The 24,715-nt window shown below is 45.1% G+C and overlaps 1 protein-coding gene across 4 annotated transcripts in view; it reads right to left on the bottom strand.

The window, feature by feature from the left end:
- Positions 1-285: 285 nt before the first annotated feature.
- LOC146838986 (uncharacterized) overlaps positions 286-24,715 on the bottom strand; it is a 93,804-nt gene continuing 69,374 nt past the window's right edge. For 2 of the 4 annotated variants that reach the window (XM_085603006.1, XM_085603004.1), the window contains 2 exons: positions 13,966-14,044; positions 286-6,032 (listed from right to left, as the gene is read on the bottom strand). In XM_085603006.1, the coding sequence (XP_085459132.1) occupies positions 3,399-5,360 (1,962 nt within the window). In that variant the 5' untranslated portion in view covers positions 5,361-6,032; positions 13,966-14,044 and the 3' untranslated portion in view covers positions 286-3,398. The remainder of the gene's footprint in view (positions 6,033-13,965; positions 14,045-24,715) is intronic. The other 2 variants (XM_085603008.1, XM_085603005.1) reach the window with 1 other exon arrangement.

Raw genomic sequence — 24,715 nt, 5'->3', positions numbered from 1 at the left:
TGTCCGTTCAGCTGTGGCAGGAGACCGGGCCTGCAACGCACCTCCGGCGCGTGAGATGAGAAAGTGTCCCTGTTCGGGCGCCAATTTATGTGGTAAATATTTCATTACCGGTACTATTTTTATGCGGTAAAGTCTAGTAAGAATAACTCAGTAAATATAAGAGGCAGAATCCGTGGTATTAGAGGTTCTAAAAGGCTTTATTCCTCTACAAAGGAATTACAGTTCGAACTGCAGGCTTCAAATTCCATCACCACGAAGGTTCAGGAAGGGAAGGCACTACATTATTGACAAGTAATGGTATTTATATGGAAAGTATTACATTAAGACAGATGCAAGAGGCGTAACAGCTGATAATACAGATATGATACACATACGTAATGAAAAAAGGCGTAAACATAGGCGTAACTAAAAACGTCATTAAACATGATGTCACAAGTGGGTGGATCCATAAGAGAATCCTGCAATGTCAGCAGAAATATGTGGCAGAGATGCGCGCGCAGCCGCATGACGTGTGATTAACGTGCAACTAGAGGGTGAAGGGGACTTGACTTTTAGCTCTATATGTGGAGACAGAAGTCTGGGGGGTCATGTCAACCTAATCTCAAATCATATCTAATATCTTATGTTTAAAGAACTGTATTATCCAAAAGGAAAGGTCTCTCGGACGGAATCTATTCTATACTGACTGTTAGTGCGTGTACAAGCGTCTAAGTGTCTACATGAGATGCGAGGGGGCAGGAATCTTCCATGGTAACAGGGGCTATGAATTACTTGCATGAGAACAGTGAGGCCTGGCCCTTTGCACGGTAGCTGGAGGAATGTTTACCTAAACTACTAGACAGGAATGCATCGGATGAGGAGCGGAGCAGATAATCTTGAAGGTGAAATACAGCTTTTTGGCAGGCAACAGGCTGGATCAGGCACCGTTAGCCGCGCAGGGAGTAGGACAAAGTTCATGGATACAGATGCAGGCTCGGACTGGAGCTTTCAGAGGCAGAAGGCAGGAAAAGGCTTGATGGCAGAATTCAGGGCCTACTCGCCTGAATCTGTAAAATGTGGAAAGTGAACCACATAAAGTCGGTGGCCTTTCATACTTGGGAATGGAATATCTGACCCATTCATGGCGGATCTGAAAGAGGACATGTTGACGGTGGACGCACATGTATTTGCGTCTTCATAACTGGAACTGGAGGGAACATACATGTACTTATAGCATGCACATGGAGCCGTTGGGGTCTACGATAGGGGACATAACTGATCACAAAATTCATATTTCCTCACTGGTCCCCCATTTGGTGACTATGTATAACGAGGCTTTGCAGGCCTCTACGCAGTTGGCAATGGTGATCCTGCTCCCTAAGATGATGGTCCATGACGCTGGGGTGAAAGATTTTAGGCCTCGGTCTATTTTTTTTTAAACACATTTAATTAAGTTTATGTTCCAGAATAATGCCTCCTTGATTACAGTTATACATTGTTACCAGTTGCTTAATTATACATGTACAGTACAGAGAGTATAGTTATAGTAACGTGTCCTAAATATATGTGACATTGTGCCTGAGCACACTATTATTGTCCATCCCCATTTGTTATGACAACAACTGCATCACAATCTGGGATCTCCTGTGGTGTCATAAGTATATTCCAACAAACCTTATCTACCAACATTGTACCCCCCACCCCCATCTAACTGGGCAACACAAGGAATAAATCAGACAGTATATACATATCCTGCACTACTACCTGCAATAAGGATTATGTAGTGTACCTGACACGCTTATCCAGTTGTTTTGTTATACCCAAGTATTGACAACTTATGCATTGCAATCCTTTCCACACGTTCTGCCTAGTTCTGGGTTGTATGTTATCTATGTCTACATATTTTTAGTGCATTAGTTGGGTCACTAGTCCGACCCCGTGGCAGACTCCCTAGACGCCTCACCGGGTTGTTCCACCCCTTCCCATGCCTTGAAAACCTCCAGCTGCATATAGGCCTCGGCCTATGCTTAACACCGACTTTAAACTATTAAGTAAAGTCCTGTCACTCAGACTACTTCCATATATGACCTTTCTATTGCATTTTCGTTTCCCTATTCTTTGTGTCGAATGTTTTGGTTTGCTAAAAATACCAAATGACTAAGCCTCACTTTAGTAATTGTATATAATTGTATACATTTTTAGATATGGTCCCCTGAATTTAAAAGTATTAGAGTGCATATGCACACAAAATTAGGACACTTTAACACAATTCCATGCACAGATTTGAGCAGAATAAACTGTGACCAGTGCACCAATTATATACACTAAGTGACAACAAAGATTCTCAAAATAATTCAGTGAACTTTCTACTCAGAATCTCAGAAGAGTTTGTCAGGTAACAAAGTCTTACATAAGTACAGACTACTTACTTACCCATATCTTGGCCCAGTCCAGGAGGGCTTTTAGTTTCATTATAGCCAATTATACATTTAAAGTTAAGCTTCCATAGGACTATGGGATTATTATTACCCAGAGGAACCCACAGAATTCTCTTTTACAAGTTACATACGACAATAGCTCAAGCAGGTCCTACTCAGTAACACCAGTGGATTGGCGCCATAGATTGCCTTTGCTAGAATTTTAGCACTATATGATCTCACAGGGGCTTTGAAGAATAGTCTTCCATACTATGAAAAAAGCTTGAAACTCTTAGTTAGTCCGGGACATAGGTAAATGTCATGCACTGCAAGGATTAACCCAGAGAGCTGCAGCACACATTCTACTGCTATCACTTTTCTACACAGTTCTCTGCCCACTATAACAGAACTAGTAATGATGCATAAAAAGACCAAACACCACAACCAGCTCTAAAGAATTTCCAGTTTGTGCATGTTAAACTGTTTTGAGTGTGTTGGGTTTATATGTTTTATTACTAATCTCTCAAATTAGCTGAAAATACCCTTGTTAGTCCAAGCATTGTTCATGGTGTTAAATTTACAGGTAGCATGGTCAGCTGTGCTTGGATTTCATTTATTATAACTCTCTCATAGAATAAAAACCAACAATGTTTCTTTACTTTTAGTCCACATTGTGCTAGTCTCCCAATGGTTTCCCTGATATTTCATATTTTCCGAGCTATAGGGAAATAAACGATAGCAGAGAATAGACACTTTTGTATTTTTCATTAATATGTGTTTGTCTCCTTTCCTGCTAGTTCAGTCTTCTATCCCCTGCTTTTTATCAGCTGGTATTTGAATGTCCTGCATTATTGACATTATATCAGTTTCTATAATTCCTTCATCTCACAATAACTGCACTTTTTTGCTTCAGTGTACATCCACAGATGGGGCAGTATTATTTTTGATGTACTTAAATTATTACCAAATTCACTGCAGCTCTATGTTTATTTCTATGTGTGTTCAGTGGTGGTGGTGTGCTCGCTGATGTTTTTTCAGGTTTGAAGATTGACTGAAGCTCTTCACACATTCACTGCAATGATATGGATTTTCTCCTGTGTGTGTTCGCTGATGTTTATGTAGGTCTGATAAGCGACAAAATCTCTTCACACAATCACTGCACTGGAATGGTTTTTCCCCTGTGTGTGTTCGCTGATGGATCCGGAGATCTGAGGAAGCAGTAAAGCTACTTCCACATTCACTGCAATGGTATGGTTGTTCCCCAGTGTGTGTTCGCTGATGAATCCTTAATGTTGAAGATTCTCTAAAGCTACTTCCACATTCACTGCACTTGAATGGTTTTTCCCCTGTGTGTGTTTGCTGATGCCGTTTTAGGCGAAATAAACATATAAAACTCTTCCCACATTCCTTGCATTTGTATGGCTTTTCCCCTGTGTGTGTTCGCCAATGGTGTTTTAGGCGTGATAAATATGTAAAGCTCTTCCCACATTCAATGCAGTTGAATGGTTCTTCCCCTGTGTGTGTTCGTTGATGAATCCTTAATGTTGAAGAGTCACTAAAACTACTTGCACATTCACTGCACTTGAATGGTTTTTCCCCTGTGTGTGTTCTCTGATGCCTTTTTAGTCTTGATAAATATAGAAACATCTTCCCACATTCACTGCACTTGAATGGCTTTTCCCCTGTGTGTGTTCTATTATGCTTTTTTAGGTCTGATAAGCGACTAAAACTCTTCAGACATTCACTGCAATGGTATTGTTTTTCCTCAGTGTGTGTTCGTTGATGGCACTTTAATGCTGATACGTCACTAAAACGAATTCCACATTCACTGCAATGATGTGGTTTTTCCCCTGTGTGTGTTCTCTGATGGTGTTTTAGGTTTCTTAATTGACTAAAGCTCTTCAGACATTGACTGCAATGATATGGTTTTTCTCCAGTGTGTGTTCTGTGATGCTTTTTTAGGTCTGAAAATCGACTAAAGCTCTTCGGACATTCACTGCAATGGTATGGTTTTTCCCCGGTGTGTGTTCTCTGGTGGAGTTTTAGGCCTAATGAGCTTTTAAAGCTCTTCACACATTCACTGCACTTGAATGGTTTTTCCCCTGTGTGGCTTCGCAGATGAATCCTTAATGTTGTCAAATCCCTAAACCTACTTCCACAGTCACTGCAAGGGTATGGTTTTTCCCCTGTGTGTATTCGCTGATGAATACGTAATGCTGAAGAGTAACTAAAACTGCTTCCACATTCACTACATTTGAATGGTTTTTCCCCTGTGTGTGTTCGTAGATGATTCCTTAATGTTGTCAAAAGCCTAAAGCTACTTCCACAGTCACTGCAATGATATGGTTTTTCCCCTGTGTGTATTCGCTGATGAATAAGTAATGCAGAAGAGTCACTAAAACTACTTTCACATTCACTACACTTGAATGGTTTTTCCCCTGTGTGTGTTCTCTGATGAATAAGTAATGTTGAAGAGTCACTAAAACTACTTTCACATTCACTACACTTGAATGGTTTTTCACCTGTGTGTGTTCTCTGGTGCTGTTTTAGGCCTGATAAGCTTATAAAACTCTTCCCACATTCATTGTAATTAAATGGTTTTTCTCCAGTGTGTGTTCGCAGATGTTTCCTTAATATTGCAGATGCCCTAAAATTACTTCCACATTCACTGCAATGATATGGTTTTTCCCCAGTGTGTGTTCCCTGGTGGCGTTTTAGGCTTGGTAAATATAAAAAGCTCTTCCCACATTCACTGCACTTGAATGGCTTTTCCCCTGTGTGTGTTCGCTGATCACTCCTGAGTTTAGTTGATTCCGTAAAACTACTTCCACATTCACTGCAAGTGTATGTTTTGTCTTTCTTGGTTAGTGTCTCTGAGTCGGGTATATATTTTTCTACATCTCTTGACTGTGCTTCCTGAAGGGCCAACATGACCGATAAAGCACTTGTGTTATTCTCACACATCCTGTATGTGTGTGGTATTTTGCACACTTACTTTCCGATTAAACACTAAAGTACAAAGATCACCAAATACTCGCCACACTCATAACGTGTGCAAGGCTTCTTTGTCGGTGATTGTGTCTTTAGACTGGATAATGGTTCTGCAAGCTTGCGGGTAAAGATCCATTGTCCTTCTGCTCGGTGCACACTGGGACAGTACTCTGTATTTTATACAGCAGAACCCCAATTTCTTTTAACTTTTAGTTGTCTGGCTGCACTCCATTGTGCTTTTTGCTGGTTGCTTTGGAATGGTCTGAAAGAGTTTACAATACACCTCTAGCACTGAATGGTGGTCTGATATCAGTTTAGGAAGCAGAGCGCTGCTGTAACCATCTCATGATCAGAGCTAGTATTGGACAGGTTTACACAAGAAGTGGTTGATAAGTGTTGTCTTAATTTTCTAGAAGTAATTTCTTCATCTTGAGGCACGGTGGTGCACAGCTGAGACTCTTAGAACCACCGAATTTCCCTTGATGGTACTTCCAAGATCTGTCACTTTATGTTCAGGTTCGGCTGTCTCTGATGGCACTTATGTTTTCCTGAATACTGGCACTCAATATTTCGGACTTTGCTTTTGCAGATTCACAGTATTGTCTTCATTATTCTTAAACATTTTGTACAATCAAGGATTGTTTTCTGTTGGATGTAAAGAGATTTAAATTACTTAAATGAAAAATACAGGAATGTACATACACAATTTGAAGGAATATTTAACCATACACAGATATTTACATAAAAGTTCCTTTGAACATGCCACATCTTATTTATTTCCGCTAAGGTGTTTGTGAGTAACTTAGTAAAAAAAAGCATGCTCGCATTGCACTCATACACTAGTTACAGCTTTAGGTAGATGCATAAGGTGTAGGTTTTGTCAAAACAAGAACAGTTCTTGGAGTAAGAGATGGATCAGGAAGACTCAAGACAGTAGGGTAGACATCAGGATGTTGTGCCATACATCAAATAGTATTGTTCATGGAGGTGCCTAGTTTCATTCACTACTAACTCTTTTTTCAGGAGGATTCCCTTCGCTGTTGTCTCAAGGCCTGATCGTGAGGGCATTTTGTGTGCTGATTGTATTTGGGGCCCTTGTGGCATAAAGGGGTTTTATCTGGGCCTTGTAGGCCCTGCATCATGTATTGACGCCCACACCCCCCTTCAATCTAAAATGGCGGCGCCTCTAAGACTCTAGGAATCTAGATATCAACATAGGATTCAGCATGCCCTTCTTATGGACATGAAAAAAGGACTATCATGTTCTATAGCTTCTAAGTGTTTCCAAGGTGGCGGCCATCTTAGAATGATGCTGTTTACTAATTCTGCTTAGATTTCCAGACTGGCTCGGTCTATCACATTTCCAATTGCATCTCTACTCACCTCTCAGCCCCTCATCCTAGGCCATTCTTCACTTCATCCCTCCTATCCCTCCTATCCCTCTAATCCGGATTCTATCTTCCTAGTTGCATAATATAGTTTGACCTAATGAATTTCAACTTCACTTTTTTATATTCGCAGCTGGGCCCTCCCTTCAGGATTTGCGGATTTCCACCTAGTAATCGTATGCATATAACACTGGGAAGCCCAAAACAGAAAGAGTACCCTCTTCTCTCTGGACATCTTCTGTAATGATGCTGCTGTTTAATGGGCTGTCTTTGTAGAACTGAGTCATGGAACTTTTCTCCAGCCACCCCAAGGTTTTCCCCATCCCTTCTTTCCTTCATGTGACCATACCCCCTTTCCCCTCTCCTCCCCTCAGCTTCCCCCCACATGTGAGCATTTAGTACCCGGGTCCCTCCCCTTGTTCAACTCTAGAAATTTGGTGCCCTTAGCCATGGATTCCCTTTCTCGAAGATCACTAGACTCCAAACTGGTTCCAGATGGCAGTACTTCCTACACTATCATATACCCCCCTAAACTATCTAAAAGCGTGTTCAAGAACTTCAAGCACAGACTTATCAAATTTCACCCAGAACCCCTTCTTTCCACCCCCTATGTCTGCACGAATAAAGGAGCTACCATAAGTGACCTTATCTTTTTCACTAAAAGACCAGCACAATGAAGGAAAGCCCTTGGCTCTCTGCTCCAGATCACTGCATCCACTAAAGCCCCCCAAGGTCTCAGACTATCTGTAACTCCCTCTATCGTTTGCCGAGCAGAGGCAACCATCTCCCTTTATAATAATGGGATTATCCTCATCCAAGAATCTGAATGCAACTTAGAATCACTTGATGAAATTTTCCTCAATCGTGAAACTCTCTGTGACAAATAAAGTTTCCTCACTGACCCAAGCTCATCCTAGCCCTTTAGTCATCCTACAGGTACCTCGTTCTGTATCCTCCCCTCTCCCCACTACTTGTATTGCTCCACCCCTTTCCTCTCCTCCCTATCCACCTTCATCAGATTACCGAACAGCATTCATTCACCATTACCCTTGCCGCTTGATTCAACCGACAGTTGTCGTCATAATAGTCTGAGCCCTCTCTACACCCCATGAGCAGCGACCACTGAAATACACTGACTCGATATTAACACCTTCACCTCATGTCTGCCCCTTACCTCTGGACATTCCCCCGCTGTCACCACTGATACACCTGTGACACCCATTTGACCAAACCATGACACTTGCTATCTCAGAGCCCCCTTACTTGACCAGTAACATGGCACCTATCTCCTCATCAACCAGTTTATGAGTCCCACACCCCACTCCTCAATCATGACTCCATCTCTATTCCCCCCTCCCCTGGTTCTCCCACCACAGCTGCTCCCTAACACCATAGACCAGAGCACCCTCTATCCTGGCCCCCTGACCCACATCACAAGCTCCTGTTCCCACATTACTATTGACTCCAAACTCAACGATATCTCTCAGGAGCGTCATCAACTTAAGCCTGAAGTTTAAAGCCTAATATCCCTCACCTCCGAGCTCGTTAATTGTTGGTGTCTCATGAGGCCGATGGGTAAGAATAGACACTCCCTTTAGCAATCCAATAACAATCAAGTTACATGGATGTGATCCTCCACATCCAATGGGATCTAAGCAATCGCAACGCCTCCTCATTTGACCTGGAAGACAATTCCCTCCCACAACGCCTCCACCCGACCCATCAGGATGAAAGATACTCTATCGGACAACAATATTTACTCCCTCCTCCTTCAGTCGAATCCACATAGAGATCCTAGGCCCAATCCCAGAGCAGTTAACAATTCCAACTTCAAGCAAATTCCCATCACGCAGGCTGCCTCCGCTGTCGCCCTACCCCACCTGAACTGGACGCTACTCAATTGCAGATCGGCATGTAAACACGCGGTGGATATTGCTGACCTTATCCTTACTCATGATCTTGACCTGATAGTCCTGACTGAAACTTGGCTAAATGACTCCTCCACACCAACGTTCGACATTCTAGTACCACCCAGCTACGACATCATCAGATTAGATAGACCCAACAGACCTGGTGGAGGTAACCCCCTGTACTCACTGCAATAATCTCTGTGTGAAGCAAGCACAAAATGTTACTCTCATCTCGTGTGACTATCTAGGCATCAATATCCTGAGTAAAGATAGGCCTCGATACAAATTGCATGCGTTTTACCACCCTCCAGGAGATAACCTCCCATCCAAATTATGGAAATCATCACAACCAACTCCGGTGTATACTGCGCCCAAATCTTCCTTGGTGACTTCAACCTCTACTGGAATGACCCAAATGACCAATCGGTGATTAGCCTAAAAGCCTTCCTAGCTGACCTAAACCTGATCCAAATATGCAAAATTCCTACCCCCAGCCTGGAAGCGACCTTGAATCTAATCATCTCTAAAGATAATTCCAATCAACGTGAATCTATCATTCCAAGTGATTGGACAGACCACCACTGCATCACTTTGCTCATCACTGAATAGCTGTCCTCAAAAAAGGTTCAAATAATAAAAACAGACACTGGAAAAGGAACCTTCGAAACATAAACCTGAATGAACTGACATCTATCAACAATTACATCCTACCCGCTCCCAAGGACATGTCAGATATCCAGGACCTTACTGATAATTGCACTAATTCAATGACAAACATTCTAGACTCTATGGCACCCCTCCAACTAAAAAGAGTATCCACCAAAGACTCCGAGCCTTGGTAGAATGGTAGTCTAAACACTGAAAGATGCAACTTAAGATTGGCTGAATGGTCATGGAGATTCTCCTCCTCGCTCGAACACCTACAGCACCTGAGATCTGTAAGAATCATTTACAACAAACGCATACATAGCTCAAAAGCAAACGTCTTTAGGAAACAGCTAAACAATGCCAGGAATCGACTTAAAACACTGTTTGAACTTGTTAAATTGCAATCTAACAGGAAACCCAACCTGTTTTCTGGGTCTAATCTGCAGCCTACCTGCGAAGAACTAGCCACCTTCTTCCTGGGCAAGACGGAAAAGATTGAAAGTGACTTAAAGACTGCATTGGATCTCCTCCTGGTGCTTTCACACGTCAGCCCCCACCCACATGTGTGACCTGAGCTCCTTTGTAATCACAAGGGAAACTCCACAGTGTGTGGAGGGGGGAACGGGAGGCGTGGGGTTCTAGGAGCTAGCGGCCTCCATTACTAAATGTTTACCACAGAAAGCTAATCCTAGTGAAGTGTGACCCTACTACAGTTATAGAACTGTTTTGAGTTAGGACATCTCACAAAAAGTGACGGACTGATCTGACACACCACCTGGTGTCATGCTTCATCATCGGCCAGTCCTCGCCCTCCAAAACCTTAGTTTGATGGAGGGCGGGCATTCACCTGGATACAGGGATGCACTTCTAAACTAAAGAGTGGGGGCCCGTGGGGTGGAACGTGAAGTTAAAAATCATTATAGTTACCAGAAGAAAATTTTAATGTGGCCAATAACTATATGATGCTAAAAACAAAAGGACGGTAGGTGGGGTATTCAGTGTCCCCTAACCGTCTTGTGAAAAGTCGACATGTTTCTGCCTTGTTGGCCCGAGCGGGTCCAGGGCATTCATCAGGACCTAGGTTTGAATTGGGGCTCCGTTCTTACCAACAGGTAGCAAGAAATTACCACTGCGCGGGTGTGGCGGGGGCCGCACTCCGCTTCCTAATTGGCTTCCAACCGTCAAGCCTATAGGGAGGAGTGAACAAACAATTATGTAATAACTGTAGAAATGGGTCAAAAACACATATAACATTTAAAGACAAAAAATGAAAAGAAACAGCGCATGCGTTAGTTCCTTAAGGTGGGTGACTAATCACGTGACTTGTGCCACTCTATGTGTGTACACAAAGTGATCGAGAGTCAAGATGCTCTCGTAGGTCTTACCCTAGTTGAGACAACTACTTGCCACATGGGGGGAGGGGACACTCCTGTTCATTCTGGAGGGAGAGAAGGTAAATTACAGTATTCAGAAGGATATTATCATCCGGTGTATGGAACCTTGAAACTCCACATGCGAGTAAAATACACGTCCATTCACACAGTAACGGGCCAGAGGGGTCCAGTTACGGTTAAAATGCATTCACACTCTTACTGTCTCAGACAAAGTGTCCCCCGTTCAGCCTATGGTGTTGCTCCCGGTCCTCCCGAATGTAGGAGTGAGGCCGCGGGGTCGCGTTTAAATAGTGTGTTTGAGGTCTTAATTGCAGTCAGCGTTGAGCAGTTACGGCTGAGAAGTGGTTCCTGGTGTGTTGTTTCCGGTGTCCCGAGTGGACGTGAGGAAGAAGCATGCATTATGCATTATGGAAATCATCACAACCAACTCCGGTGTATACTGCGCCCAATTCTTACTTGGTGACTTCAACCTCTACTGTAATGACCCAAATGACAAATCGGTGATTAGCCTAAAAACCTTCCTAGCTGACCTAAACCTGATCCAAATATGCAAAAGTCCTACCCCCAGCCTGGAAGCGACCTTGAATCCAATTATCTCTAAAGATAATTCCAATCAACGTGAATCTATCATTCCATGTGATTGGACAGACCACCACTGCATCACTTTGCTCATCACTGAATCGCTGTCCTCAAAAAAGGTTCAAATAATAAAAACAGACACTGGAAAAGGAACCTTCGAAACATAAACCTGAATGAACTGACATCTATCAACAATTACATCCTACCCGCTCCCAAGGACATGTCAGATATCCAGGACCTTACTGATCATTGCACTAATTCAATGACAAACATTCTAGACTCTATGGCACCCCTCCAACTAAATAGAGTATCCACCAAAGACTCCGAGCCTTGGTACAATGGTAGTCTAAACACTGAAAGATGCAACTTAAGATTGGCTGAATGGTCATGGAGATTCTCCTCCTCGCTCGAACACCTACAGCACCTGAGATCTGTTAGAATCATTTACAACAAACGCATACATAGCTCAAAAGCAAACGTCTTTAGGAAACAGCTAAACAATGCCAGGAATCGACTTAAAACACTGTTTTAACTTGTTAAATTGCAATCTAACAGGAAACCCAACCTGTTTTCTGGGTCTAATCTGCAGCCTAACTGCGAAGAACTTGCCACCTTCTTCCTGGGCAAGACGGAAAAGATTGAAAGTGACTTAAAGACTGCATTGGATCTCCTCCCGGTGCTTTCACACGTCAGCCCCCACCCACATGTGTGACCTGAGCTCCTTTCACATCCCCCAAATATAATGCATTGTGGTGTTCATTCAAAACCTTTGATGAAACTACCAAACTAAAAATCCTGTCAACACTTAAACCTTTAAACCACTTCAGCGATCCGCTTCCTTCGAAACTCGTCATTGAGATTAAAACCTCTCTTCTCCCACTCTGGACCAAAATAGTAAACGATCCATTAATTCAAGGCAGTATACCAGACTTCCTCAAGTCTGGACAGATAACCTCCATTCTTAGAAAAACCCACAGCAGACCACACTGATCTACATGACTTCCGCCATATCTCTAGCATCCTGACTCTTTCAAAGCTCCTCTAGAAATGTGTCCATACCCAGGTGTGCAATCGCATAGAGCAATTCCAACTCTTAAACCAATTTCAATCCGCATTCCTTCAGGGAAGAAGCACTGAATCAGCCCTGACTCTCATCGTTGATGACGTGTTACAAATGAATGATCAAAATGAATCCTGCCTTTTAATCGTCCTTGACCTCTCATCGGCATTTGATACGGTCAAACATGACAGCCTCCTTGACTTACTAGAAAGCAAGATGGGGCTTTCTGGTCCCATCCTAGACTGATTCCCCTCCTTCATGCACAATAGATCTCAAAGAATAGATTAATCATTGAAAAATACCACAATGACGGGAGCGCCGTATTCAGTAATCAGACAATTTGGCTGAATTTATTAGGAACTTCTGTTGATGAACTGCTACAAGCTTGTCAATCAGTATTGATGAACTCTCATAATCGTTGTGGAAACACTATCCTAAAGTGATGTGCAATAAATTGTGGATTCCAGGAAATCTGCCTTTTTGATTGAATCAGTTGGGAACAAATTTGCATTTGCAAATACTGGTTACTGAATACGGCGCTCCCTTCATTGTGGCATTTTTCATTCGAGGTGGTCCTGCAGTGGTGGGCTACAGAAGGTTGAGTGTGATTGACTGGATTAATAACATTGAATTGATATAGCTATAACCCTGTCCTGTGCACACCAGTTGGAAGCCCTCACTGCTAGGGATTATTATTGATAAAGATTCATCATTCCCTGTCCAGCTCCTCACCTACCTCATTAGGGGTTCAGCAGGGTTCCTCGCTCGCATCCACTATCTTTAACCTGTTAGTGGAGCCGTTAACCGGTATTTTGAAATCATTAAGAAGATATTTGGTCTCTCAATGCAACTCTACAAAAAACTCAACATTGTTTGACCTCCAAACAATCACAAGACAATGAATGAAACATTTAAACGGCCCACAATAGCATGCCACACGTCATCGATTCCACGAAATCACTGGGAATAATGTTGAACATGCAGGAGCACATAAGTTCAGCCACCAGAGGAGCTTATTTCCAAATGGGCATCTTAAGGAAAATCAAACCCTTCCTTCCCTTCGATGACTTCAAGTCAGTTGCTCAAGCCCTAGTGAATTCCAGGCTGGACTATGGAAATGTAACCCTTTGCAGCCTTCCTAGATAAAAGTTGGCCCCCCTTTGGCCCTCCCTTAACTAATCTGCAAGGTTTATTACTGGATCTAAATGCAATAACCACATCACACCTTATTTGAAATCACTAAACGCTCCCTTACGAGGCAAGAATTCATTTCACACAAAGCCATACACTCCAACACCCAATGTACACAGCACAAAACCTGGAGCTGCCAGGTGGCTCTAGAACTTGGCTCTAGAACCTCAAGAAGCACCACGTCTTTACTGTTGAAACCGCAGAAATTCAAGAACAAAACTTACAATCGAGCCTTCTCAGGCATTGCCCCGAGAATCTGGAATTCCCTACAGACTGAAATCCGAGTTATCTCTTCACCTGCATCTTTCACAAAATAAGTGAAAGTGCTACTGATGAACAAATTCTTGCTTTAGCTCTCTTGATAGTGTTGTTGCGATGGTTATTATTGTTTATTATTGCCTGTCTTACCTGTGTCTCAGCGGGTAGCTCCTCCATTGGAGGGAAGGCGCATCGTCCCACTTAAATGCCCCCAGAAAAGCACCAGAAACTAAAAATAAAATGATAATGAAGATAATTAATTACCATTTAATTTTTCGTCAATCCGTCCTAACTCAGGAAGGGGCGGGGCCTGCTGAGTGGCAGCAGTGGTGGGCTGCTTGTGCCCTAGTTCATAATGCGCATGTCTCTGTCGCCGGCCGTCTTCCGATGGGCAGCCTAAAATATGCACTATAAACCACTCAACTCAGCCATCTTAGACAGATGGGTTGAGAGCCTGCACATGCCTTTACTGTCCTCGGGAGCGCCAAGAGATGACGCTCCCCTCCAATCCTGGAGCTTCTCTCTTGCTGAGTGCACTGCCTGGATTGGTTAACTGGGGCCCTGGATGTGACGGTGGAAAAGAAGAGGACCGGAGCGAGGAGGACCTGTCTGTGCAAGCAGTTGTATTTTCAAAAATGTACTTCATGTACTAATGTTTTGTATTTATTTTACCTGCCACTCCAATCGGTGTACTTGCCAGACACCACTAGTTTCTCTCACCCTAATCGTTTATGTAGCGCTATTTTGGACTAATAGGAGTTGTTCTCCCTCCTTGGATACTGCAACTTCCTGTATTGTTACTGTGATTGTTACTATTGTTTATTATTGTCGGCCTTGCCTCTTTCTCTCACTCTGATAATTTGTCAAGTGCTCCGATACCGTATCGATTCATGTTCGCGCTATGTAAAACTTTACATAAAGAAATTATGCTGTAGAGCAGCAGTTTATTGATTTTATTTACTTTGTGGTTTTACTTTTCTCAATGTTTTTTAGCTATTTTTAGTATGCCAGTTTTGAAGCTGGGCTAGTCTGTTGTTTAGTTGTCCCACCTCTAACATTAGCGCTTGAGATAGCACACCAGCCTGGCTGCCTACGAGTTAAAAGCTGTGGTGAGTCTGTGCAGCGAGTGCACGGATGGTGCCCGAAAGCCTGTTAGCATCCTTTTACTCCTGAACCATGCCCAGCACCCGAAACCGTCCCTTAAAAACATCTCTTAAGTCAAATGGTTCTGTCTATACCTCCTACACCTCGGCTGCCCTCCATGCTTTCATCCATAACGGTAGGACCTGTTCTTACATTTATTCGCCTGCACCTCACTTGTATAGCCCTGCTGTCAACATTCCTTTTCCAGCCCCAAGTCTGTGAACAAGATTTTCCAACCATGTATTTCCCATGTCTTTCCATAGGTCTCTCCTCCTACTCACGCTTTGCAACATCACTTGTACAAACCACCGTGGCCACATTTAGTGGAACAATACGGAGGTGCGCTCATTGTTTACAAAAGATGGAGAATGCACCAGAACAGCGCACACTGCACATCACACAGGGATAAAGTGCCTTCTGCGACTCTCACACATGCCTGCAGGTACTCAGTCCCTACACAGCTTTTACAAAGGCCCACATGCTTAGCACTGCTTTTCAAATACACACAAAATGCCATAGTCACAGCTCAACAATGTAAAATAAAATTAATTCTCGGTGTGAAACCCACCAGCAAATGATCCAAAGCGTGCTGCTGGCCACAAGGGTCTTTACTGTCTCAGCTGCTCTTTCCTACAGCAGCGCAGCTTAATGTCACCAAAGTGTTCTTCCTTTGAAAAAGGTGCTATGCATGTGGTATTTGTACAGCACAAACCTAACCAAAAAGCAACAGAGCTCCCTATCGGGGTAAAGGGAGGGACAGAGTCAACAAGTGATAGGTGAGGTAGCTGGATAGTGGATTGTTACTGCATTGTGATGGAAGAGCCTGAAACCAGCAGCATGTGTGCTGATTCCTCAGCAGCTTCTCCTCTATGACAGGTAGAGCTGGTGCAGGCCCAGATCAGACAGAAATAAAACATTTATAGCTCAGTAGTATTCTGAGAAGAAGAACTGGGTAGTAGGACGCTGGCTTCCAATAACACAGCACTGAGCACCTCACTTCAGCCAATCTTTAATGATTGTTTGAAGAACAGAGCAACAGGAAGGTGTTTTAAATGCCGACCATTAACCTTTCACCAGCTGCACACCGGGACTGCATTGGCTAGATGGAACGCTGTGCTCCCGCAACCACTCAAGTCATGCATGCGGGCGCTACAACATGTTAGCGAAGGGTTACTTGAACCCTCGATTCAAATTCACACAATTTAACTACACACATCACAGTTATGTCTCCCCCACCGTATCCAGCGCATGTTTCCTGATTCAACACCAGAGTGCCCGCTCTGTTAACTGGCTGATGCCGGCTTCTAACATATGGTGTGGGAGTGCCCACCACTACAGGTGTCATGGCTCGAGGTTACAGCCACCATAGCGGAATTCGCAGACCATACACGGTCACCTACTCCTGAATCCTGCCTGCTAGGCCTTCGCCCTAAAGCAACAGGGGCAAACACTTACACCGGTTCATAGACCTTGCATACGTACTTTTCAAGCGCCAAATACAAATGTTTTGGAAAGTTGCTTCTGTGCCAGACACTAAGAGGTGGCTGCATACTCTCCTGCACTGTGCACAAGCATAGGCCAACACACTACACATGCTTCTCACTAGAGGAGTGGGGAGAGTGAATGGGGGAGGTAACTGGGATATGTATATCCTTAACATAGAAGCCAAGCTCGACATTTGACCACCATGAAGGAACTATGTCTGGGACCTCATGAATGCATAACTTCTGTACAATTGTACCCAAGTATGATGTATAGCAGCTATCGTCCTTTCTGGAAAAGAACGGCCTACTTCACCCCAGCCAGTCGGGCTTTCGCCCTAACCACAGCACGGAAACAGCTCTGTTAGAAGTGGTGGACTCTATCCGGCGGAGTCAGGAGGCAGGCGAGAAGGCTTTGCTGATCTTGTTAGATCTGTCGGCCACCTTCGATATGGTGTCGCATCAGATGCTCCTGACCCCGCTTCATGCGATGGGCATCAGGGGTTTGACTTGGAAATGGCTGGCATCTTTTCTAGAGGGGAGGGGGCAGGAGGTCTGGTGCCACCCTTTCTCAGCTTCCTCGCGCTCACTGAAGGTGGGGGTCCCACAGGGTTCGGCTCTGAGCCCGACCCTGTTTAACATTTACCTCACTCCTTTAGTCAAGGTGGCCGAATCACTGGGGGCCAAAGTCGTGTCCTATGTAGACGACACAGCTGTTGTTTACATGGAAGGCTAACAAGCCTTGTCTGGGTATGTTAATCAGTTCTTGCCTCTCAGCTGTCTTCAGTTGGCTGCCCTCTTGTTAGGTTTGAAAAACCCCATTGTTATCATATACTTTTTTCGTGCCATAGTAGGTTAGCAGTGTGCGGCTAAATGACATCCCATGTGTTTTTACGTTATGCAACCCACTGAGTTATCCTTGCAATGCGCAAGCATCAGTTAGCGAGTGTGACTCCATTTTGTATTTCGCAATCCCTATTAGGCGGTGTTTGAACTAGGCCCAGTTATTCATTTTGCTTGCCTCAGCCAAAGACTGTATTTAGTTATCATTATCTCTTCTAGTCAAGGTTGCTTTTTGACTTACTAATGAAGAGGCCATTCCGCCCTTGCATATCGATCCATGTGTGTAGCTCTGCTCCCACGATAGGAGACGCTGAGACCTGGCACGGCAACCTTGAATCAGTGATAGTATGTACCCATCTAGCAGGTGGTAGCTCATCCTTCTGTGCCTCCTTTGCGTTCGGCCTAAGTTGGTAACTTTCCATTGTGGGCGTGGTTGGGGGTTCCTGGAGGAATGATTACCTGTTGCAGGCTGTTGGGGGGCCAGTCCCTCTGCAGACATCTTAGGGTGATGGTCAGATTGGACTCCTCTGCAGAGTATTGCTAATAAATGGCTGTTTGTATTCTCTACTGTCTGACCGACTCTTCATTACTTGGGAAGGCATTGTAGGTGGTTCTCAGTAACCCGGGTGGACCCTAAGAGCCACTTCCTTCACTCTAACCAGCTGAAATGTAATACTGGTAAGACAGAGCTACTCTTTTTAGGTCTCGCTGAGCCAGCACATGCGCTACTCTGCGAGACATTTAGTAAGGGGCTTTTCAAAGTGCTACCAGAGGCTTTTGCTGGCCTCAAGCTTGCGTTCACGCACGCAGCCTCCATGTGGGTTTCCGTCAAGGCTCATTAAGCCTTGCGTGCCTCTCTCTGCCTTGCTTGCGCTTCAATTCTCTCCCCTCCCCCACCCCCACCACAGATCGCGTCACCACTCGCGTGTTTTTTTTTAATTCCGGTTTCGCGCGCACGCACGCAACTCCCGGACTTGTCTTATTCAGCATCGCGTCACCACTCGCGTGTTATTTCTACCCGCACCCCCTCCGATTATCAGCCGTGCCCGCGCAGCCGTAACTGCCTCAGTGAAGTAAAAGTGATGACAATGCTGTGCCCCTGAGCGTCCACAGCAACATAACAATGGACCTTGAGTCAGTTTGCGACTAAATTGCTCCACTTCGCCCTGTGAGGATGACTCATTGAAGCATTACAAATTCCATTTCCTTTCAAGAGGTTATGTTACCTGCGTGTCAAAATACACTGCCCAGGCCACGTGTGAAAGCAGATGCACGCACGTTCCAACGATAAGCCAAGCTGCGAGCCACCACTATGTTCATAACTGAGACATATTTAAATGAATTGCTGTATTAAGATTTCGTGTAATATTAGTAGATTTCCTGTTTGTTTACTTCACCTCACTGCTCACTAGTACTCTCAGACTTCAACATTAGACAGAGCCACCCCTCGCTGCTTGTTTATTTTGGATCCCCTCCTCCTGTTCTGCACTATAAGCCCTGCCCCCACCCTGCGTGCACAAACATAGCATTTCCCTTCTCTCATCGGCAGGCCACAGTGGTGCAGGACGGATGCTGGGGCAGCGTCCCCCATTTGTACGTTTCTGTCAGGTTCCCTGTGTGCACTCACTATCCATGCCGCCTCGTCCTTGCTTTGTGTTGTATTGCAAATACATTTCTGTCATTTATTTATGTATATTTATTTTTGGGGAGTTTCATGTAGCGGGAAATCGACCCGAAGTTATCAGAGCACTTTACATGAACACCAGTTGTTCTATTTCATTGTGCATCGTTACAGTTTCTTTTTCCGTGAGCAATTCCAACCTTTCGGTTTGTCATTTTCCCCTATCTGCCTTCTGTTCTTCCTGCTCTCCCTGTAGCAGCTGCTTACTGGCTGCTCTGTCCTCTATTCTTGCCTCCATCCACTGACCATACTCTACGTCAGGGCATTTGTGCTCAGAAGACCCTCAAACTGAAGTTCACTCTCGTTGGAATGTGTCCCTGGACCCACGCCGTTCATCTACATAGAAAACCAGGCTTTTGGTGGCATTTTGTGAGGGCACCAGATGATTCAAGTGACACCATGCAGACAAAGTGAAGTGCCTGTATGGGGCTGTTACTTAAAAAAGCTAGTCCTTAAAAAATGCCTCGAGTTGTAGGACCAGTGACACTTCAAGGTCCAGTACATAACGGATGATCTGCTCTTCGCTATAGAAAATACTGATGACAATGCTGTGCCCCTGAGCGTCCGCAGCAACATAACAATGGACCTGAAGTCAGTTTGTGACTAAATTGCTCCTCTTCGCCCTGTGAGGATGACTCATTGAAGCACTACAAATTCCATTTCTTTTCAAGAGGTTATGTTACCTGCGTGTGAAAATACACGGCCCAGGCCACGTGTGAAAGTAGATGCATGCACATTCCAACGATAAGCCAAGCTGCGAGCCACCACTATGTTCATAACTGAGACATATTTAAATGAATTGCTGGATTAAGATTTTGTGTAATATTAGTAGATTTCCTGTTTGTTTACTTCACCTCGCTGCTCACTAGTACTCTCAGACTTCAACATTAGACAGCGCCGCTTTTTATGGGTTTTCCACTCTTCGTTTATTTGCAATGCGATTTATACTTGGTCGCAGCTCTGCGTCTCACACACCGCTGTGGCCTACACTGAACTCAAAATAATTGAGTTTTCATTCAAGTCAAACAATGAGATGCGACTGGGCAGTTTTTAAGAGCATTATTAGCTTAGACACAGAGGAAACAAGCATTGGCATAGCCAATAGGTCTCGCCTTTGGGGCCTTATAAGTGTTTAACCATGCAACAGTTAATGTTGTTGCACCAAGGATATTGTGCTGCATAACTAAATACTTATAAGGTCCCAAAAGCGAGACCTATTGGCTATGCCAATGCTTGTTTGGTAAAGCGGCGGACACTCCTTTACAGGTCTTCTGGCCAGTGGACGCTCCTGCCCCCTCAGCGAACAGCCTGGTGATGAAAAATCTGGGGTTTAAATTGGACAACCAGTTGCTATTTCGCGCTCAAATGAATGCAGTAGTAGGCACCTGTTTTGCTCTGTGGCGTCTTCTACGGAAATGTTTCTTCTTTCTGGCCAAAGCTGCCAGATAACAGGTGATTCAAGCTCTGATTATATCCAGGCTGGATTATGGGAACGGACTCTATCTTGGCATGCCTAGCTTTTTGGACAGGCTTCGGCTTGTCCAGAATGCAGCAGCCCGTACCATCTTTGAGCTCCCTCGAACTGTGCGTGTGCCCCACCTTCCGAGGCGCCTGCACTGGCTCCCTGTAAGGAAAAGAATCATTTTTAAAACTTTGCTCGTCACACAGAAACCCCTTTACGGGGAAGGACCAGGTTTGGAGTACAATAAGAACAATGATCATTTACTCCTATCAAAGGATACACTCCGCCAGCTCTGTGAGCGCGGTATCCCGAGCCAAGGCTGTCGCCTTTCCACTCGTGCAGCATGTTTGGCTCCATCCAATCCACCCCCCAATCCGCTCGCTATCCTTTACCTCAACACCCGTTCCCTTGCCAAGCATCAGATGGACATCTTCCTGTTACTCGACACGGAGAAACCGGACATCCTTCTGCCGGCAGAAACGTGGCTATCTCCTACCTCAGCACCCGATATCATAGCAGCTCTACCACCTGACTACTATATTACCCAGGCAGACCGCGCCAGCGTGAAAGGAGGAGGTGGAGTTGCGGCGATTATCCACTCTAGCCTGGATGCCACTACTCTTACCTGTCTGACACTCGCCAACACAGATAATCTTGTACTAAAAATTGCCACTCCTCACATGACTATAACATGTGTCCTCTTGTATAGACCGCCCACCTCAATGCCATTGTTTCCCATGGCCTTTAGTGAGCAAGTTGCTAACCTAGCTTTGGATCACGCTAGGGTTATGTTAGTAGGTGATTTCAATTACTGGTATAAAGACCCAGCAGAGGGCTCTCAATCGGCGGAGCTGACTGACCTTCTGTCTAACCTCAATTTCAAGCAAATGGTGCTCTCCCCCACTCACGATAAAGGACACATATTGGATCAGGTGTGGTCTAATACACCTTGCGTGACCTCCCCGCTAACCTTGCCTTGTCTATGGTCAGACCATCTTATCCTTAAATTTAAGATTTGTGTTACTCACATCAGAACCACTGTGCCAATTGCCGGCAGATTAGCCAGGAATTGGAACGCTATGGATAAGACTGCTTTTTTACAGTCATTAGCTAATGATGTCCCCTCCTTGGACAATGACATAAATCTGTCAGTTTCTTCTTTAACCGACTGGCTACTAGCGGCCAGCAATCTCCATGCCCCGTACAAAAGAATTAAACTTGCACGGCGCACGGATGCCAATAGATGGTTTTCCGTCGACTTGAAAAGCAGGAAACTGACTCTCCGTCATCTTGAGCGCTTGTGGCGCCGTGATTATGACATTGAGGGAAAAATTAAATATACTAGGGCGAGGAAGGAATATATGAATGCCATCTCTGCAGCAAAGGTGGAGTATTTCTCTTCTCGTATTCTAGACTCATCAAACAAATCTAAAGATATCTTCTCTGTCTTTAATGAACTGACCAACTTGGAGAATGTCCGTCCTAAAGTAATCCCCACTCAGTGTCTGTGTGACTCACTGAATTCTTACTTTAGTGACAAAATCACTGACATAAAAACTAGCATTCCCCAATCAAAGACCCCAATCACGATCGGCATGGCAATAAAGGCTGGCTCTGCCACCCTTACCAATTTTCAACCCATAACTCATGGCCAGCTCTTGGAATTAATGATGAGAGTCAAATCTGGCTCCCCACTGGATATCTGTCCCCCTCGTATCTTGAAAGAATGCTTTTCCACCTATCCAACCCCTGTTCTTGCCCTTCTAAAGGACTCCCTCTTGTCGGGCATAGTCCCGTCTGCTTTCAAAGAAGCCACGGTCATACCTCTATTAAAAAAAAACCCGGGGCGGATCCTGGATGTAAGGCAAACTACAGGCCCATCTCCTTATTGCCTTACTTGGCAAAAATTTTAGAGGCACGCGTGGCGAAAACTCTCTCTAATTTTTTGGAGGAGTCCTCCTGCTTTGACCCTTATCAGGCTGGATTCCGGCCTGCACACTCTACGGAGGCAGTGGTCACTGCAGTTTTGGACACACTTCGAGACTGCGCAGATAGACATTCTCCCCAGGCCCTGGTGCTTTTGGACCTGTCGGCCGCGTTCGACACGGTCGACCACAACATCCTGGTCGACCGTGTCGGACAGGCCGGCATACAGGGCGTGGCGGCCTGCTGGTTGAGGTCCTTCTTGGAGGATCGCTCCCAAGCGGTGCGTCTGGGGGACTTGATCGGTGTTAAACAGTCCATCCCATGTGGAGTGCCACAGGGTTCCTCCCTGTCACCCCATCTTTTTAACATATACATACTCCCCCTTATACAAACCTTGAGGGACAAACAGGTGAGAGTTTTTAATTATGCAGATGACCTGCAGCTACTCTTCACCATTGATAATTCCGAAAAATCTATGAGTCATTTCCAGTCAACCATGAGGTTTATTAAATCCTGGATGGATCAAAATCAGCTGAAACTAAATCCAGGTAAAACCGAACTGGTACTGACTGGGGACAGTGCTAAGTACTGGGGTCCTCACTATTGGCCTTCAGATCTGGGTCAAGCTCCGCAACCATCACCATCGGCTAAAACGCTTGGAGTCATTGTGGACAGTGACCTTTCACTAAAAGCACAAGTGGGACAAGTGGTCTCCAAATGCTTTTATCAGCTAAAAAAAATCAGGAAGGTCAGGCGACTATTAACGCCAGAAGCTATTACCCAGGTTGTGATCGCCACTGTTCTGTCCCATCTGGATTACGCGAATGCCATCTACCTGGGTCTCCCAAACTATTTACTCAAGCGTCTCCAGATGGTGCAGAACTATGCTGCTAGGATGATCCTGAAGCAACCAAGGTGGCAGGCGGCGACTCCTCTTCTCATCAAGCTGCATTGGCTTCCGGTCATACAACGTTGTTCCTTCAAAGCAGGCTGTATGATCTTTAAGTCACTACACGGCAAAAGCCCTAAATTCATTAATCAATTAATCACCAGATACGTTCCCTCCTGTAACCTTCGTTCACTCCACCTAGGCCTTCTCCAGATCCCTCCCTTTAAACTTAAACGTTCCGGTGGACGTAGATTTGCCACATTGGCCCCCTGCCTATGGAACACCTTTCCCCTGGAAATCCGGTCCTGCCAAGATCTCTTACCTTTCCGGAAAGCACTGAAGACCTGGCTGTTTAGACAAGCTTTTTAATCCATCTTTTCTACCTTCGATTGTGTTACTGTCAATTTTAGCGCCAAGAAACTAATCAGTGTTAGTGCGCTCAATAAATGATTTAATAACATAACATAACATAACATAAACTTAAACGTAGGATTTCTTTCTACACTCCTCGTAGAAATCTTCGCTCCGCCGATCTGTTGTTGGCCAATATCCCCCGTTTTAAAAAGTCCAGGCTATGAGGTAAGTCTTTCTCTTTCTTGGGGCACTTCCACTGGAACAAAATGCCTCTTCATCTGAGAAGCATTGAATCCACTCCCTTGCTTCGGAAAAAAATGAAAACATGGCTTTTCTCTTGCCCTTAAGCTTTATTCCTTCCATGCTACTACCGTTTCAGCTTCAGCGCCAGGACACTCTTTGGAGTAACAGTGTGCTCTACAAGTATCCCCACATAGACATGACATATATTCTCCTGTTCATGCGATCTCTGTTCCCCTGTGGATGGTGGGGCTGGGAGCCGCGCCAGCAGATAGCATGGATTAAACATCATGTTGATGAGGGGGCGTTGCCTCCTGGAGTCAGCCAAGATGGCCGCGTAAAAGTGAGAGTTCCGCCAGGGTGGTGGCGCTGATGGCCCACGATATCCGCATTTAATCCTGGATTTGCAGTACCGCAACAGTTGGTGGTGACGCGGGACACCTAGCGCTCTCGTTTGGTGTCGGAAACTGGGAGCTACGCCCCGTATAGACGCAGCAAGACAACGGCGCGTTGGTGCGGCTGACTAATGAGAAGGCCTCCGGAGTGGCTGGGTGGTGCTCGCGTGGGCCGCCTCCGGACGTCGGACCATCCTGGGCCGTGAGACTGTGAAGCTATAGTGTATGGCCTGGGGGCGCCCACGCCTGGCCCTCGAGATCCTGAGCCGCGCCGCCAGACCCGCCTGGTAAGATCTGAGGAGCCGGGCTGTGTCAGGGGGAGGCTGGGTTTGCTGGTGTGGCTGCGGGGCCGCGCCTGTTGCTTTGGCCCTGAGGGTGGGGCTAGCTGTGGACCCCCCCGATGGATAGTGCACATTTTCGCTCCTGAGGGCCGCGCGGGTGCTGGCCCTCTTACTGCGCCCGTGGCTGAGTGAGCCAGGTGCTGAC

This window comes from Triturus cristatus, chromosome 4_2 (assembly GCF_964204655.1).
Source record: "Triturus cristatus chromosome 4_2, aTriCri1.1, whole genome shotgun sequence".
Classification (NCBI taxonomy): domain Eukaryota; kingdom Metazoa; phylum Chordata; class Amphibia; order Caudata; family Salamandridae; genus Triturus; species Triturus cristatus.
The sequence above is the reverse complement of the archived record's forward strand: the minus strand, read 5'-3'. Positions and strand labels throughout refer to the sequence as shown.